Source organism: Myodes glareolus, chromosome 21, assembly GCF_982192425.1.
Source record: "Myodes glareolus chromosome 21, mMyoGla1.1, whole genome shotgun sequence".
NCBI lineage: Eukaryota > Metazoa > Chordata > Mammalia > Rodentia > Cricetidae > Myodes > Myodes glareolus.
In genome coordinates, this window is record NC_142046.1 from 63,526,591 (window position 1) to 63,545,790 (window position 19,200).

General features: G+C 38.4%; 1 protein-coding gene across 2 annotated transcripts; it reads right to left on the reverse strand.

Moving 5' to 3' along the window:
* Positions 1-328: 328 nt before the first annotated feature.
* On the reverse strand, positions 329-16,863 carry Zswim2 (zinc finger SWIM-type containing 2). Of its 2 annotated transcripts, XM_048426257.3 has the most exons (9): positions 16,660-16,863; positions 15,450-15,526; positions 13,774-13,814; positions 8,525-8,735; positions 6,827-7,078; positions 5,053-5,137; positions 3,158-3,267; positions 2,131-2,284; positions 329-1,240 (listed from the first exon to the last, which is right to left on the reverse strand). In XM_048426257.3, the coding sequence occupies exons 1-9, from the start codon at positions 16,822-16,824 to the stop codon at positions 452-454; spliced, it is 1,884 nt and encodes a 627-aa protein (XP_048282214.3). In that variant the 5' UTR covers positions 16,825-16,863; the 3' UTR covers positions 329-451. The 2 variants fall into 2 exon arrangements, with proteins under 2 accessions (XP_048282214.3, XP_085537024.2); XM_085680898.2 differs by lacking the exon at positions 2,131-2,284 and having other exon boundaries at positions 1,029-1,240.
* Positions 16,864-19,200: the final 2,337 nt, after the last annotated feature.

Sequence of the window (19,200 nt, forward strand, 5' to 3'; positions counted from 1 at the left end):
AAGAATAAAAAAATCACTTCTAGGATTTTTTGTATAGGTTTGAGGTGATTGCTTGTGAAAGAAAAATGAGAAATCTATGTAGTTCCCCAGAAGTAACCATGCATGCAATGTTATCCTCTGGCCTTTTTTGAGCAGTGACTCAAAGCAGGGGAAAAAATCTGTTTCTTTGGTGAAAAAGTTGATCAGTATAGAATAAGGTATGAAACTCTATTACTCATTCACAGTTCATAACATCATGAGTATTTTCATTGAAACACGTATTGCTTAGTCTTCCATGTAGCAGGGTGACCTCTGGAAGCACAGTAAGGGGTTCAGAGACAAGCAGGCAAAAATGGCAATAGAGTATTTTATATACATCTGTCAAGAGTGTACATGAATTCTTATGTTCTACAAGTAAGATATTTTGTGTATTAAATATTCAAAAGTTTCTGTTGTAATAAACATGCATTTTTCATAATTGAATTCCTTCCATTATTAAAGACAGAGCAGCACTTTGCAAAGGGGGCTGAGCAGGACATCTGGGTGGACGACTCCATCTTTGTCTGAGTTTCCCCGTGGAATTGTTGTGTCTTTTAGACAAGCTCAGTTTTGCTGTGCCCCAGTTGACAGGAAGATTTAAGTCTTCTGGAGGTAAGGCACTTGATCTTACTTTAGGACTGAGAGATTTCTTTGAAATGTTCACATGTTCACAGCTTTTCGTTGTCTTTGGACTCTGACCAGGGTGGTATTTCTCACAGATTTCTTGGCTTTTCCGTCCAGTGAGACAAATAATATTCTTATGAGCAAGGGAGGGAAGAAATGTTTGTGATGGTATTTGCCCAAACGACCCAGTGGCTGGATCTTGCGGATATGTGGGGAAATGTTGACTAACTTTATATCCATAGACTAATTTTCTTGACTCTGAGTTACCCAATTTGACTGAGCAGAGGTCATCTATTGTTATATTCTGATAGTTGTCTGATGGATTTTGAAGTGTAGTTAATGTTTTAGAATTACACTGAGGAACACTAGGTAAGATTCCAGTTCTATTTTGTTGTAACACTAACCCAGTACCAGGAATAAAGAGTTTTGGCTCTTGCTGTTGTGGCAAGCTGACAATGTCTTTGTTTGATGCCAACTGATGTGTTTGTCCATCCATGGCGGTGCCTTTCCAGATCAGAGGGTTGTAGATGACTTGTCTGTCAATAGGGCATGCGTTGCACTTGTGAAATAACCAATTGTCAATACATTTCCTGTGAAACTTGAGACAAAAAGGTTGCAGGTTAATCAGAGCTACAGCAACACTACTTATATGAAAATTTCCTGTCTGGTTGTATATTGAGACTATTGAGCAGAGAGGAAGGGAATTCTACATATCAAGTTTTATGAAAATATCTTGAAGAAGTTCATTTGTAAATACAGTACCTACACTGACTGATTTTCATTTTCCGCAGTAAATGCTGAGCCCTTTGAATAGATCACCTTCATAACTTGGTTAGAAACTCGTTGTTCAAGGTATTGTTTTCATGCTAATCACTTCTAATGATAGAAAACATTTAAAAATTAAAAGGTTATAACAAACTAGAATTGAAAATAAGTCTAAAAATCATGAGATGTAAAATAATCGACATTTTGGGTTATTAAAAAGACACTATCGGTTTAAATGTGACTTTAAAACTCAACATGTTTATTTAAAGAAATGTTATTTCAGAAAAAAATATGATTATTAAGAAAAAATATAATTATTAAGTATGGTTGAGGAGTGACATTGGACTTTGATTCTAAAGAGTCTTTATGAATAATTTTCAATTAAGGCATTTTTATTTCATCTAGAGAACTGTAAAAACACATGGCACAACTCTAGGATTCTGTAGGTTTCTTTATGTTACATGTAATAAAAGTACGTAAAAGAATGAAGTTAAAATGCCATGTATCCTAACTAGACAGTGTGTGAGGAAGCAAGTCCTCTCCGGTGTGAACTTGTCGCGAGGGGCAAGCGATGTTCTCTGTGGCATCTTGTCCGCACGTGCTATTTGAGTCAGCCAGTGTCACAGAGCACAGCCGAGAAACAAAAGGGGAAACGTCTCCTGCCACCTCATTCATGGGAAACGGCCCTTGAGGAAAAGTCAAATAGAAGGACATGGCTTTTACCTTGTGAGAACACGGCAGAAGTCTTGTATATTGGCCAAGACAAAATGACTTCAAGCAAAGTCGACACTGGTACCCTGGAGCAAGCAGCTTACTGTTCTTTGTAATCATCAGGAGAGGCAGCGCTTTTACGACATGTTTTGGTGTGCAAAACTGACTAAATAAAGGTAAACAGAGAGACCTGAGCGCCCACGTGTGATTATAGATGAGAATGTGAGTGAAAGCAGAGTTTTTCCACACGCGTAATACAATGGAACCCCAGGTTCTCTTGAGTCACAGATAATAAGTCTGTCCTACAGAGTTTGGTAGAGCCAACTTCATAAGGAACACATTTTAATTTAGTCACATCAAACAGAAATACTAATGAGATGCTTGTTTATACATTAAAGTCAATAAAAGGACAAAAATCTGAGGGTCGTTTGCTGAAATTACTTCACTTTGAGCAAATAGTTACACATGTGTTTAGAAAACACAAACTGATTTGCGTGCATGCTGGTGAAGTACGCCAACAGTCAGCCCAAATACTCAAGGGTATTGATGTCAATTGGTAGATGGCGTGTGATAAAATACATGCTAACCCCAATATTTTTAGAGTAACAGCGCAACTTAAAAGTACATAAAGGTAGGTATTCAGTGCCAGTAGCAAGTGGTAAAACGGACAAAATGGTGTTTAAAAACAAAAGCTCAGGTCAAGGAGCTGTGTTGGATGACATTCATATAGTCGACAGAAAAGTTAATGCTTTCCATTCTTCAGATATATGACCATGGTGGTAGAAAACCATTCCTGTTTCAAAGATTAGAGAATGATGTTTGTATGCCCAAAGTCGGCTGACGGCATGTGCTCAGCCAGGACGAGACTCAAGCAGGCTGACTCGAGACCCTTGTTCTTCCAAGGATGTGAAGTGTTACTTGGAATACATATGTAATTACTAAACAAATAAGAAACCAAGGAACATATATAACCAATTCAAATGAAAAACTATTCCAAAGTCCTGTACCACAGGCAGGTGTGATGTTGGCTGATTCTCACCCTTGCGTCTCTTGAAGGTATGCTGTATTCGTTTCTCCATCATTTTTAATATCTAAATATTTTACAACATCTGACCTTTTATCTGCTGATCTCCATCTTTGGTTTCTCTTCTGAAACAGGTGTGGAAAAAGGTCATAAAATGTTTTCTCATTAAGTAATAAAGGTTGCATATAGATAATACAATATTGTAAAATGCTCATTTTAAGAATATCCATTTTATCACAAAATTATAGATTACTAGTAGACCTCATGTCCTACCACGAGGTTGCTAGAATGACCTTCTTCTTTTCAACACTAAGAGGTTGAAAACAGAACACTAAACCACACACTCTACTTTGAATTCAGTAATTTATTTTTAATTTAAAAGAGTTACTTATTTTATGTGTATGACTGCTTTGCCTACATGTATATCTATTTACCACATATGTACCTGGTGCCTACAGAGGACAGAGGAGGACATTGGGTCCCTTATAACTGGAATTCTGGGAGTTTTCTGAGTCACCATGTGGGTCCTCCAGAAGAGGTAAGATTTCCTAAATTGTCCAGATTGTTTCCATGTTTGCAATCGTCAGCCTTCTGAGTAGCTGGAATTATAGGCGTGTACCGCCACGCTCAAAGTCACTACCTCTCTTCCTCCCATCTTCCTCATTTTGTTTAGTGTTCTCTCTGTCTCCACCATCTCTCTTTCTCCCCTAACTCTCTCTCTGTGGGGTGCGTGTGCATGTGATGTCACTTGTATTGAAGACAGATGTGAAATTACAGGAAGAGATCCTCTCTGTCCACCATGTAGGTCCCAGGGATTAAACTTGGATCACTAGGCTTGACAGCAACTACCTTTACCTCTGAGATATCATGCTTAGCTTGTCCAGTTCTTCTTAATGTAAAAAATAGTATTTATAATAATAGGTATTTTATTTTCATGACAAGAAAAAAGTAGCATTATTCAGCATCATGATATACATGTATATATGTAATATTACACACACATATATACATATACATATATATATATGTATGTATATATATATATATATACATATATATTATGCTAGGTTTCACTAAGTAGCTCAGACTAGCCTCACACATGTGACTGCCCTGCCTTAGCCTCCTGAGGGCTGAGATGACAGGTTTCAGGAGATACTTTTAAAATGTGCAGTTCAAAGGATGCCAAAAGTTCTATGGATTATTACTATGGTCATGATTTTTTGTTTGTTTGCTTGTTTTTTGTTTTTTTCAAGACAGAGTTTTCTGTAGTTTTGGAGCTTGTTCTGGAACTTGCTCTTGTAGACCAGGCTGGCCTTGACCTCACAGAGATCCTTTTGCCTCTGCCTCCCAAGTGCCGGGATTAAAGGCGCGCACCACCACCGCCCAGCAAGAAATTTTTAATAGAAAACCATGACAGTTGTCAGAAATGTTATGATAAGACTGCCCACAAGCTAGAGGCTCTATCACTCATTTTCAGGCTGAGGGTTACAGTGCCTTTTCTCAAGATTTCTTTGTGATACACGGTGCTTGTTATTGTGACAGATTCTATAAAGCATCAGTATGAAAATGGTTGCTTTGTGCACACTCATAGGAGAATTCTGAAAGTAATTTATTGTTGTTGTTGTTGTTGTTGTTGTTTTGAAGCAGGGTTTCTCTGTGTTGCTTTGGAGCCTGTCCTGGAACTAGCTCTTGTAGACCAGGCTGGCCTCGAACTCACAGAGATCCACCTGCCTCTGCCTCCCAAGTGCTGGGATTAAAGACATGCGCAACGATTACCTGGCTCTAAAACTAATTCTTAAATTAAAAATCAATTAGTTCATTCCAAAGTGTCATCTGCTTTTCGTGCTCTTGGATTTACTTATCTATACAGCGTGAGGAATGCCACGTTCAGTTAAAGGAGGGCCCCTTACCTCACGGAATGCAAAGGTGTGGGCAAGATGGCAGCAGCTGTCGAAGCATTCCTGGCACAAGTGGTACTCCACACACTCGGTGCACCTGAAACACAACACGTGAAAACACAGGAGAGAAAAGTCCAGTCACTGCCACGGTGCTGACTCCTCTTCCCGTGCATGCCCCACACATGGCAAAGCCCACTCTGGTCACATTGTGAATTAGTTTCCTATTGCTTCTGTAGAATTTCCTATAAATTTGTTAGCTTAAATAACAGACATTAGTTATCAGAGAGTTCTGTAGAATGGAAGCTTGATGGGTCTCAAAAGGATAAAAATCAGGTGTTGGCCTGGCTGTGCCACTTTTCGAGGCTTTAAAGGAACATCTGTTTCCTTGGCTGTACTGCGTCCTAGCTTGTGGTCCTTCCTCCATCGTTCCTGATTAACATCACTATCTGCCTTTCTTCCATAACCATATTTCCAAGTCGCTTCCCCTGGTCTCCTCAACTTTCAAGATCCCTTGTGCTTATACTGGGTTTATCCATATTGGAGTCATCTTAGTTAAAGGTCCATTAATAATAATAAAAAAAACCCTTAACCCTCTTGCAACCTCACTCCCTTCAACATGTAAGCAGACATTCAGGTTCTGCGGTAAACCTGTGGATGCACTTGGAGACATTCAGGTTCTGCAGTAAACCTTTGGGTACACTTGGAGACATTCAGGTCCGTGATAAACCTGTGGGTACCCTTGGAGACTACTACTGTTTTGTCTCCTCCATGTCCTTTCCCCGCTGCTTTCCTAGACCAGAGTTTAGGCCCCAGTGATTTCTTCACAGACTAGAAATGCGACCGCAGCCCACAGACGTGTGGCTTGTCACCTGTCTATGCAACCTGCTTTCCAGCTGTTTCCTGAAGGGTAGGGTTACACTTGGCAGTGCTCTTGGATCACAGACTTGTACTCTTTTTCCTCCCCACAGAACGATAAATGTATGAGGTCTCAACAAAAACTACTAATATAATTTGAAAATGTAACTTTTTACAGAAGCCCATTTTCAATCTTATGCTATTAATGTTTTTTATTAGGAATTTTATCACATAGACTCTTAGTTTATTTGCCACAAAATACACAAAAAAGATTGTGAGCATGAGCCAAACAGGTTCACTTTTAAATTCAAATATTCTAACGTTTAGGAGGTTATTTCCTCGTGAAATAAAAAAAAAATATACGCTCAGACATTGCAGAAGATGCAGTGTTAATTTATTTCTTATTACTATTCATATGCGTAGATCCTTAGTAATGAACATCACAAACCAGCAATGCTGTAAATCTCTTGATTCATCAGAGTAGACTAGGATAAAAACCCAAGTAACTCTGCAGTTTAACACACATGTGATGTTTCACGAACTAACCTAAAAGGGGAACCAGTGGAACCAGCCGCATATTGATACCCTAACGAAGAGGAAGCTGCTGCTTATATAGAGCAGAACTAGCTTTGGGGGCTGAGTGGAATGTTTGATGCTGGAAGACAAGAGGGGAAGATGGAGCCACAAACGTCACCGATGCGGCTTTTGTTTGTGATGGAAGAATGAGAAACTGGGAGTTGTTAGACAAATCCATAGGCAAGCCATGAGAAGATGCTGCTTCTTGGCCAAACCGTAGGAAAACGCAAAGCCAAGGCTCTGGCGGAAGTGAGGGAACGAAAATGAAATCCCAAACAAGCTGTGGTCGCTATAGCAGAAGAGGGCAACTTAGTGCGCCCTTTGGCTCAGAGTTACAGAGCAGCCCGAGACTTACTTGTAGCACCTCCCCTCGATCGGCAGCTGTTTACAGTTGTTGCAGGGAATTCCGAGGTGTTTGTCTAGTCGTTCTTTCTCAGAGGTCGTCATAAGTTTGTTAGAGTTTTTGAATTCCTCCAAGATGACTTTTAACGGTGCAAACCCTTCCCTGCACAGCGGGCATTTTAACATGGAGCTGTTCGACCCCGTATCTTGATAACTGGCTAAGATCTTCATGCATTTTATGTGAGCATTATTGCCGCAGCCAAATCTATCAGAAATAAAATTCAAGTTTATTGCTCATTGTATGTATTTGTTAAACATGTTTATTTCAATTAAAAATCTCCCTGAGACCATCTTTATTCCTTATACAAATGCACTTTGAACTGATTTCTAGGTATAGCTGGATTACAAATAGACAAAAATATAATTTCCCATCTTTATCAAAAATCCAAATATACCTTTTTCCCCATTTAAAGGAAATGGTAAAAGATTTCCATCATAAAATTATGTTTTATTCATAAGGTCAGAACGAGTATAGCTTTAACACAAAGGAAAGTTAACAGGACAATTCCTTAAATACAGGGTGGAGTCCTACCCTCCCTTTCTCTCTTTTGCTTTTTTGAGAAGTCATGCAGCATCTTAAATACTTGAGCAATCTCTGCTGGGAGAAGATATATTGGGGAAGTAGTTAGCAGGTTTTCCATACTCGATGGAAGCAACCACACAGAAATGTGCAAAATAGGAGTCAACTATTGGTCAAGTGTAGAAAAGAAAACTGAATGAAACGAATTCCAGCAGCAAATGGTTGTTTCGATTTTTAAAATCTAACTTATGAGAGCCTTGGAAAATAGTACGAAGGAGATTCTCCCGGCGAGGACTTCTACTAAGTAAAAATTGAACAATTTAAGTTACAAGATAGAATTTCTTAAAAATTGAAAAGAGCATTTATGACTTCAAAGTAAAATCATCTTTATATCCAGAAAATATTGTTGCAGTCATATCATTTCCTCCCTCTGTAAAAAAAACACAAGAGCTGGTGAGAGGGCCAAGTAACGGCACTTAGTGCTCAGCAATCCGAGTTTACATCACTGGAACATGCAGGGTGGTAGAGAAAATAGACCTCCACAAGTTGGCCTCTGACCTACATACATGCCAAGGCAGGTATGTCCCACCTTCCCAAATCAGTCAATAATCAATCAATAAATAAACCTTGAAGGTCTTAGAAAACAAACAGAAAAGCCTTCCTATTCTTCATTACTTAGAGCAGAGGGCTGAATAGCTGTGGAGTGATACTTCTAATTTTCACCCTTACAACGTGCCCTAGACATATTTAAACAGGACATCTCATAAGCCACATATGAGGGAACAAAAGAACACAGAGAAAATAGGAATTAGACAGAGAGGAAGCTCTTATTTTGTCTCTCAAGGAGTCTCATAAAGGAAGCTCATAAGAATATTAGACCACAGGGCCGGAGAGATGGCTCAGCGGTTAAGAACTCTGGTTGTTGCTCTTCCTAAGGTCCTGAGTTCAATTCCCAGGGCCCACATGGTGGCTCACAACCATCTGTATTGAGATCTGGTGCCCTCTTCTGGCCTGCAGGCATACATGCAAACAGAACACTGTGTACATAATAAAAAAATAAAAATCTTTTTTAAAAAGAACATTAGACTAGAATTGTCGTAAGACTTTCGGATCCAGTGTTAAATCTGTCACCTGCAGAAGGTGACTGGGAGTCTCTTCTCCAGCAGCACCTCTTGACAAATAGGGCAGATGTCCTCGGCACTGATGTCCTTCTGTTTGAGGCAGCCTTCTTCTTCCACGTGGGTGCTCTCATCCCTTGCTCCATGCTTGGGAGTTTGAACCTGGTGGATCCCCCGTAGCAAGTCATTTATTTCTCCTTCTGTAAGACCCAGCTGGAAGGCAGCTAGCAAGAAATACCAAAGCCTTAGAGTTCGATGGCAAGAAAGGAAATGTGAAGACGTAATAGCAGGGTGCATTATGTTCTTTCAAATACCAGGATAGTACTGGTTGGATTATACAGTGACCACTTCTTCACCTTCTATTTATAAAGAAAAAGAATCGTTAGAAAAGAGTAATTTATAAAAACAATTCGATTGCCCCCTCCTACGCTTGCTACTAAAAATACTGCAGGACGTGTTATCACAGGCTTGCGACGTGATAATGTTAACCCCGCTTTTGGCATCAGGGTGACATTTTGGTCTTTTCATATGCCTGTAAACAAATCCCTCATCAGCATGCAACAGTATTAAAATAAGAGCCGGAGAAATGACTCGTTGATTAAGAAGACGTAGTGCACTTGCAGAGGGCAGAGGTTCCATCCCCAGAACCCTTGCCATTGCTGCCCCAGGGATTCCAATACCCTCCTCTGGCTTAGTAAACACCCCACATGGGGCAGACACACAGACACACAAGCACATGCACATTTAAATAAATTAAAACAAACAGTAATAAGAATGCATAAAGGAGAAAAGGAGCATGCCAATAGGTAGGCAAGGCTGTGTTTGTTAAAGCAGTGGATAATAGAGGGGTGGAGCAGTTGTGCCTGTTTTCCTGTCTTAGTTCTGTAGCCCTAGAGGAGTGCTTTGCTCACAGGTTCATGTCAGACCCGGACAGTGTTCTGCAGGACAGCCTCCTAGACACAGTACTGCCTGCACCCAGGGGAGCCCTGAATTTTTCCCAGCCTGCTGTTCTTACAATCAACTGTTTGTATATAGTTTTGATCTTAGAACCCGAGATTCCTTCTCTCCATCCGTGGCTCCTTCTCCTGCTGGCCCTTTTTCTCTAACAAAGCACAATTTAATTTCTAGTTGTTACTCCCCCAAGTTCCGTTTATTTGGTATATTTTACATACATATAAGCTAAATATTGTATGCAGGAGTGTGAAAGCTCTGTTTTCCTGGAAAGACCCCTTTCTAATTAAATACCACAAAGGAATAGCAAAAAATGGTGCTTTTGTTTCAGTAAAGAAACCTTTGTTTCTGATCTGAGGTGATGGGGCAGGTGCTGGAGGACTGTGGGAGGAAATCAAACTTTAATTACCCAGTGCTTGGAGGAGGATTATTTGACATAGAGAAACAGCAACATCTGCTCTCTTTAAAACGGATTTCATGAAAGAAGCTGCCCGGGAACTCTTCTGTGTGGGGGAGCATAAATTAGAAAACAGCAGAAGCACTTGAGAGTGTATGGAAGAGGTAATGTATGAGACCAACAAGAGTGTTCTCCAAGAACTAGGCAGCTAGCCTGTCCAACAGCCTCAACCCACCACACCAATAAAATACGACTAATTCATTGTTCCTATGGTCTCGTGAACACGAGGCGAACAGAAGAACGTTTGCATATTTATTGCGTTTTATTTAGTGTGAGCTCCTCCCTTATTTTAACTCATTTCTTTTCCGATTCTAGTGAAATTTGCCAGGCTACCCCCGTGGCCGTTTGCTAACTGGGCTTCTTTACGTACAAATCATCTTTGACTGCTTATTGGACTGAAACGGAAAATTCTTTCAAAACATTTCAGAGATTACACTTCGCAATGTGTTCCTTATGTTGTCTCTGTGACTTTTTTCCCCTAAAACACATGGCCTCTTTGTACTATTACGCCTCTTTTGTCTTTTTATGTGCGCTGTTTTAATCCTTTCAGAATCATATTTTCTTTGCAATGGTAACAGTCTTTCAGGTTTCTTTTGCTGGCTCTTCTGTTGTTTTCGTTATCACGGCATCCACGTGTGGCGGTGTTGGTGCAGGTCGGAGGACATGTTTGGTTGGAATTAATTGTCTCTGCATCACCACAGCTGCTTCAGTAAACAACTGAGAAAAAAATTCTTTCATCTTTCTTTCAAGTGAATTAAACCAAAAATAAGGCAGAAACATCAAACTAAACCTATTTAAAATAAAAATGAATGGAAGCACACATTTTGTATATTTAGAAAGTTATTTGGAACACTTTGGGTTTCTGCACAGGAACGTCTGACATGTGGGAAGGGAGACAATTCTGCTTAACTTAAATTTTGTATATTTAAAAAGTTATTTGGAGCGTTTTGGATTTCTGCACAGGAACGTCTGACATGTGGGAAGGGATGATAGTAGACATGAATAAATGACTTTGAATTTGCAGCTGCTATTCTTTTCATTTTGTATGATTTAGTCTGTGCTGTCCTAAAATTACAGTAATATTAACACGTCAAAATGTTTCTACATATCTTTATTTGTAGTAGAGACTTAAATATATAATTAGTATCTTTAAGCTCCATTAAACATGAACCCAATAACACAGAAAAATATTGATATACTTCTGAACTCATTGTAACTTGGTAGAAGGTACTTAAAAGAGCACTTTGCGTGAGAAGCAAATAAAAATTTTTTAACATGACTAGTAAAAATTAATGATGTTAGGCTAAAAAACTGAAACAAGGAAATTTCATTTGAAAGAATATGAAAAGTAGAAATGAAACAAACATTGAATAATAGGAGGGTAATTCTGATATAGCATTTTCAGTGGAACACTAGTCATTGGGTGAACTTATGACAAATACATAGAATTGAAGATGGAAAGTAATAAAAACTGTGTGGTAAAAACAGAATACATAATTCTAAATAAGCAGGTTTCTGTATATATATGTGTTTATGTTTATATATACATATATAAAATTGTAAAAACAACATAAAAATAAAATTCTGCATAAAATTATGGTGGTAATTTGAAAGTTACTTTTAAATGTAGTTTTATTTATCTATAAGTAATTTAATAAAAGGATAGATAACTTCATATATCATTGCAATCATTAGAAACCACGAGATGATATATTTAAGTTTGATTAGAAACATATTTTTGTGAGAAACAGGTTCAATGTTCAAAATATTTATTTTATTAGGAAGTATAAAATTTTAAAATTAATATATAATCTAAATAATTTTATACTTTATGTATTGATAGATAACAATGACTTCTTCTTTTTAGAAGCAAAAAGGCAAACATGAATTATTAGAATTATCCAGTTCATGGGAATAAATTCATAATATGTGTCTAACACATATACTGTAAACAGAGGTTTCTCTGTTCTGCCCTATCCCACAGTTACTTCTGGACAATCACTCAAAGGATTATATTAACTATTAATGTTTGACCAATAGTTCAGGCTTATTACTAGTTTACTCTTACATTTAAATTAACCCAGTTCTATCTATGTTTTGCAACATGGCTCAAAGCTTGTTACCTTATTTCCTTTTATTTTCTTTTTTAAAACAATCTTTTTTTCTTTTACATATCAATCCCAGTTCCCCTCCCTCCCGTACTCCCGATCTTCCCACCTTCTCCCACCTCATCTCACATCCACTCCTCAGAGAGGGTAAGGCCTCACAAACGGAGTCAACCAAGTCTATCACATCACATTGAGGCAGGACCAAGGCGCCCCCCACCCCCGTATCTAGGCTGAGTAAGGTATCCCACCATAGGGTATGGGCTCCAAAAAGTCAGTTCATGCACTAGGGATAAATCCTTGTCCCCCTGCCAGTGGCCCCACAAACCACCCAAGCTACGCAACTGTCACCCACATTCAGAGGGCCTAGTTCTTGTTATCTCATTTTCTATATGTCCTGTTTGTTAAGAAGTTGGCTGGCATCTATCTCAGTTCTGCCCTCCTCATCTGAGTTCTCAGTTTGATTGTTCTGTCTAATCTCATCCTGCCTGGCTATTGGTCAAACAGCTTTTATTATTAATCAATAAGAAGAATACATATTCACAGCGTATAGAAAGATTATCTCAAAGCATTTCCTCCTTTCTATCTAATCAAAAATGAAGATTTTAACTTTAGCATAGTAATATTACATACAATAAGCAGTTATCATAAAGAACTACAGTTACAATATCTAGTCTTATTTGTAGTTGAAAAAATAGAGAAAATATTTAACTATTTTATCTTGGTGAGTTAAAGTTTTACATCTAATTTAACTTTTACCATAAATAAGAAAAGCTATAGTTATAATTATCCAGTCTTCAACTTCATCAAAGACCTAAGAAGGAAAGTAATATTACCTGAGTAAGTAGGAAGTGCAGGCAAGTGACTTCCAAACAGTATAAGGAATGACAGAAACAGGTTGCTGCCTGGTCAGTCACTCAAGGTCTCTCTCTAACATTGGACATCCAACTTTGGCTTATATGTCTAGAATATCTAAAAGACCCTTTTCAGAAGCAGGAAAATTTGAAGAACTATCCTACCCTGTCTTGGAAAAGTTTGGCAGTTATTTTATATCCTGCTTGTCCAGATTGAACAACTTGTTCAGATTGAAGAACAGTTGAGGCAAGGGCAGTTTCTTGCCCAACTAGATAATTCTTCCAAAAGGAAAACAAACTCCATATGGAGTGTCTTAGGTGCCCAGTCATCAGTGTGGGAGTAGACCAGTGCTGCCAGGAGCAGATGTGTCTCACATCAAAAGAATTCTAAGTTATTAAAACATTTTAAATGTAATATTCTGTAGGTCTTTGAAGTCTTTGAAGATACATATCTATTTGAAATATATCATGTCTTTTTTATGTACTTTCATTATTAATGTATGCATGCACCTTCAGGGGAGTGTGAACCACTTTGTACACATGGCATTCAGAGGATATTTCAGGAGATGTGTCCTTCCTTCCACCATGTGGGGCAGGGATTACACTCAGGTCTGCCGGCTTGCACTACGAATAATTCTACCCAATGAGTCATCTCTGCATTTCTCATCCTTGTTTTTATTTAAGAATCTGAGTTTGAATGTGATATATAAAATTTGATTTTTGTTTAGGAAGAAACTGTTTCAACTTCTTGAAGTGTAAAAACTTTGGGGAGAGGTAGTTAACAGATTCTTTAGGAAAATAAGCATTTGAGTTTAGAATATGTTTAAATAAAAAGTTCCTATTTTTGTTAATTTTAAATTAGTAAAGGATTAGAAAATAAAAGCCAGAAACTTACATTCGTGATTCCTTGGAAGCTTGAATTTTTTCAGCAACACCCTAATATTCATGAGTAGAAAGAAATTAAAACATTTATTTTATATAATCTCAAGACATATTGTTTAAACATATAGACTGCAAAAAGAATTATTTGATTTGCAAATGCAAAAATGTTGTGAATAAACTTAAACTTAATTTTATGTCAGTCATAGTTGTGTTTTAAAGTGAGTTAATATTCAAACTGACAAGTGAATTATGTCTGTGCTAAAATGTTTGGTCAGAGTGATGCACTTATCTCTCAAGACACAGTCCTTCAAACTGTAGTGACGAAGTCCAGGTAGTCACAATGCTTTCTCTAACTTCCCTGAGAGCACCAAGGGATTGGTTTTTGTATGTTTACAATTTTAGTGTATAGTAGAAAACTTTCAACTCTAACTAAAACTGTGACCTTTGAAGAAGGGGAAAACATACACTTTTAAAAAATACAGCAATTGTGCTTCATTAATTACATTAATATTTTATACACTATATACTTGGATAATATTTGCATTTAGTTTATGGTTAGAATATTACATGAAACGATATATATATATATATTATAGTATATTAAAATCAGAAAAGAATGACCATACCCTGCCTTATCATAAAATAATATTGGAGACACCTATTGTAAGTGTTAGAGTGACACACTGTACATTTGAAAGTACAATATCTTTATCTTTCAGATACAACCAATAACCTGTGTTAGTAGAAGTTCGATGGATCTGTCCCAAACCTGGTAAGAAAAGTCATTAGAAAGCAAGACACACAGTGGCTGACAGATAATAAATGACGAGAATGTATCTACTGGGACTGCTGAGATGGCTCCACGATTAGGGCACTTGTTCTCTGAGAAGACCTGGGTTCAATTCTCCCCATCCACATGAAGGTTCACAACCATCTGTAACTTTAGTTTCAAGGGATCCAACACCCTCTTCAGACCTCTGTGGGCACCAGGCATACATATGGTGCATATACATACATCTAGCCAGGCCAGTCACACACACACACACACACACACACACACACACACACACACACACACACTAAAATTTAAAACTTAAAAAAAAATTTTTAAATGGTGTCTTTATTGATTTGTTGACGTGAATTTTAGGAAGACAAAGCAGACTTAAGCAGGCTCTCCTAATTGATAAGATTGTCTTCCGCATGTGGAAGATAATTACCCAACACATAGGTTTTCCTCACACTGTAGAAGCTTCAGGTTTGAGAGGTAACCCTCAATTAGAGTCCTCATTTTTATCCCAAAATGTTTATATTAAAGGTGAAAGTTGTCTGAAACCTGACATCCTGAAAACAACACTATTTTCATGATAATGTATTTTAGGAGACAGGAAGTTGTTGAAGGAAGTAACATCTCAAGAGTAACCATGGATTTGATCACTGGATTTCACACTGGAGCACATAACATATATCAATACTTTCCTACTTTATATATTATTAAATGATTCTCTATTGACTTACCCACTTTTCAGATTAAAATGGAATTCTTGGAATACTAAGAAACACATTGATAAATTATGGCTATTTTAACTGTTAATCTTCCAATATCAAACTTCTTTATTCTTGCTGCATTCAAACCATGGAAAATGATAAAATGTGTTTCCTTGTGAAAGACTGTTGCTAACTGTCACTCACCAGCAAATATGCTTACACAGTTCCCCCCTCTTCAGAGATGTGGGGCAGTTACATTCATGAGGGTTTCCTAGCAAAACCTTTAAAAGAAAAGTAAGACAGAAAAATTTTAAAAACAAGTTAATTTTTTAGAGTTATGGCAAAACTAAGCTGATAAAAGTAATTAAATTAAAAACATTTAAAGAACTAATTTGGTTTAGTGATTCTGAACTGAATCTGTGATTGGCTAGGACCTTTTGAGAAATATTCTTTCTTCACAATCTAGGCTGGTTTCCCACTTCCGTATTCTTTACCTTTGCAAGCAACTGGCACTATGGATTAACACATTTCTTTAAAAAAAAGATCTTCTGTACTTAGGTGAAATTAAATATAAAATTAAAAGCATTTACCCCAAACTATTGTTTTTTTAAGGGACAGAGTTAAAGGCATTTGCCTTTTGGAAGAAGGTTTGTTCACGCTGAGTTTTTTTTGGGGGGGTTATCTGAACTTTTCTTTCATGAGAGAGGATTAATTTTCTTCAAGACTATACAGTCTTTAACTGCTCGTTAAACACAATAAATTATGTAATCGGCAAAGTAAAAGAGCATGCTTTGAACAAAGTACAGAGTGACCAACTGTATCCAGTACTCAGCTACGAGGCAGTAAGTTTATATTTCTAAAGCACCTGACAAGTGCTCAGTGGGTCATCCTGACAGACAAGAGGACATGGAAATAGGATCTCTTCTCTTTCAGCAAAATGAAATGGAATTATTTTTAACTCACACATTTTTCAAAGTATCATTTAAACTATCCTCTAATGAACTGCTACAGCTTTAAAAACAAGTAAAAAGAAAACGATTTCAGCTAGAGACTATTCTAGAGAGCCTGATTTTAATGGGTTTTCCTTTGACTTACAGGGCTGGTGACCGCTAAGAAGGCGTCCAGGAATACACATCCCACAAACCAAATATTCGTATCACCCTCTCCTTTATTTGTTTTTAATACTAAAGTTCAAAGTCCATCTTACAGGAGTTGGACACATTTCGACTATCAGTTAACTATCAAGAAAGAATCTTTTCTGGTAGATACTGTTTCCTTTTGTAACGTTCATAAAGTCAGGGGAGCCCTTGTGGGGCTGAGTCCTCACTGAGGTCCATGTCTGTGTAGGGTTATGAAGCGGGCTTCCCTCCTCCCCACCCCCAAGACCCAGGGAAGATGGGGGTACGGTCGTTACTCGGAAATTCCCCTTTTCTGGCTCCTCCTCCCTCAGTAGAAAGCCGGTGGGGCCGATCTGTCGCAGGAGATAGATACTGCTACTCAGCGCCTGGTCTTGCTGCCAGCTGAGGCTACCATTCAAGTGTCTTCGCCTTTCGGAGGCTTTACAGCCTCCGCGAAGCATCCTGGGTGGTCCAGGCGCCTCTGAGCTAGGCTTTCTGGGGCGCCTCGGGTCTCTATGGCAACAGCGTGCAGCGCAGTTGCCGTGGTGACGGTAGCTCTGTTCTAGGCGCCCCAGAGGGCCTCGCTATAGTTAGGCCTGGAGAGATTCCAGAAGTCCCCTCGCAGACTTTCAAAGCCCGGGTGGTGACAGGCACATGTGCAAACCCCTTAGTCTTTTTTGCTGATTGGCTCACACGCAGAACTGGTGAGAGTCGTAAGTTAGGGCAGTCGCAGACCAGTTACAGTATTCGCTCTGGATTTCTCATCCATAATACAAAAAACCAAAAATGAACAACAGTAACAACAAAAAACTCAGCATGACGGCTGGTGTTCGGAATTCCGTCAACGTCTTCCAGGGGCTCCCAACAGAATACACTGAGTAAGTGGCTGAGGGAAGATGGAGAAAGTAGGGTAGCTTCAGGCAGTTCAGCTGGGTGTGGTGGTGGTGGTGGTGGTGGTGTGTGTGTGTGTGTGTGTGTGTGGTGTGCTGTGTCTACTTAAAGCTAGGAGGAATTTCAGCCGCACACTGGGGTTGAATATTTGATATTCAAAATTACAAAGCTCTATTTTTAAGGAGTTAGATTTTATTTTCTAGCTATAAAAGGTTTACAAATTATTTGAAAATCCAAAAATTATTTCTAAACTTTATTTCTATCTTTTTAATTGCGAACTATCCTAAAGTATTAGTCAACAGTTTGAATCATGGTTACTGAACGGGAAGACACATTGCTGGATTCTCTGGAAGACATTGATAGCAGGAGAGATCTCTGCGTGGTGGCTGGGTTACAGGAATAAGAAAGGCATCGATCCTATATTCCCCGGGGAGGAAACCACCCCTAGATCATGTCGACAACCCGAAAAGAAAATGGCAAAATCCCACCCCAGTGTAAAGATGGTGGTTAGGGCAGCTTGACAAGAGGTAGTCAGAAAACACCTTCAGGGATTTTTTTTTAAGAGAACAAGACAAATTGTAAATTCATTTTATATAATAGTATTTATAATTTAAAAACTCAGAATTGATGGATGCCAATTCCTATTTTCTATGTAACAAAATGAATCAGGCTTCATCTTGAAGACATTTTATGGAGTCGTTCTTCACCGACCACCCTCCGTGTGCCTGGTTGTGTGTGTATGCACACAGGTATTTAAGAATTTAGAAGTCAAACATTAATAAATATTTAAGCTATTGCATTTTATTTAGAATGATATTTTCTTCCTATGTGATAAGTAGCATTTTCAAAATGTCACATACTTAAGCTATAAATTATATAAATTGACTATAGTTCCTTAATTCCATAGTAAAAGTAACACTATTCATGTTCTCATGGGAGTTAAAAAGGGAAAGTACAGATTGCTAAGCAGAACTGTAGTCTAGCTGGATGACATTTGTTTTTCTAGCTGACAGTTAAAACTTTAAAAACAGATTAGAGTCCCCTGATGTCCCATATGCTGTCTTCATCTTTTGAAATTTTGATGACAGAGTAATGGTTTTTACAAATGCTTCAACTTGGAGAATTAAAATTTATTCTTGAATTTACATTATTATCCTCCATGTTATATGCCAAGGCATATTTCCCCCAGGAAAATGGATAGAGCGTCACGAACTGATAAATTTGTTTAATAAGCGAGTTATTAATGCAACTGACAGTAGAAGGCAGGTGTTAGTTAATACTGCATCTCCAACCTGAGATGTGGAAAAGCTAGACTTGCAGTGTTAGTATAGAAGGAAGAAGAGTATTTAAGTCCGAGGGGGAAGTCGGATTCTAATCATAATATGGTTGTATTTAATTAGGCTGTGAGTGAGAACATTGGGATAGACTGGGGATGACTGAGCACTCCTGGGACTGGGGTGTGTGGGAAAATACTTCAGGAATGGAGCTAGGAAGTCTACAAGAAATCTTCAGGTTTTGCTTTGTCTAACAGCAGGAATATCCTGAGGTATTGAGAGAAGAACGACAAATGAATAGAATGCTTGACTTCTGTCCTGTCTGGTTTTGTATAAACTTGACGCAAGCTAGAGTCTTCTGAAAGCAGTGAACCTCAAACATGGAAAAAAATGCCTCCATAAGATTCAGATGAAGGGCATTTTCTTAATTAGTGATCGATGGAGCAGGGCCCAGCCCATGGTGGGTGGTGCCATCCCTGGGCTGGTGGTCCTGTGTTCCAGAAGAAAGCAAACTGAACTTACCATGGAGAGCAAGACAGTAAGCCGCATCCTTCCATGGCCTCTGCATCAGCTCCTGCCTCTAGGTTCCTGCCCTGTTTGAGTTCCTGTCCTTCAATGCTGAAGAGTGCTGTGGAAGTGTAAACCAAATAGCCCTTTCCTCCCCAGGCTTTG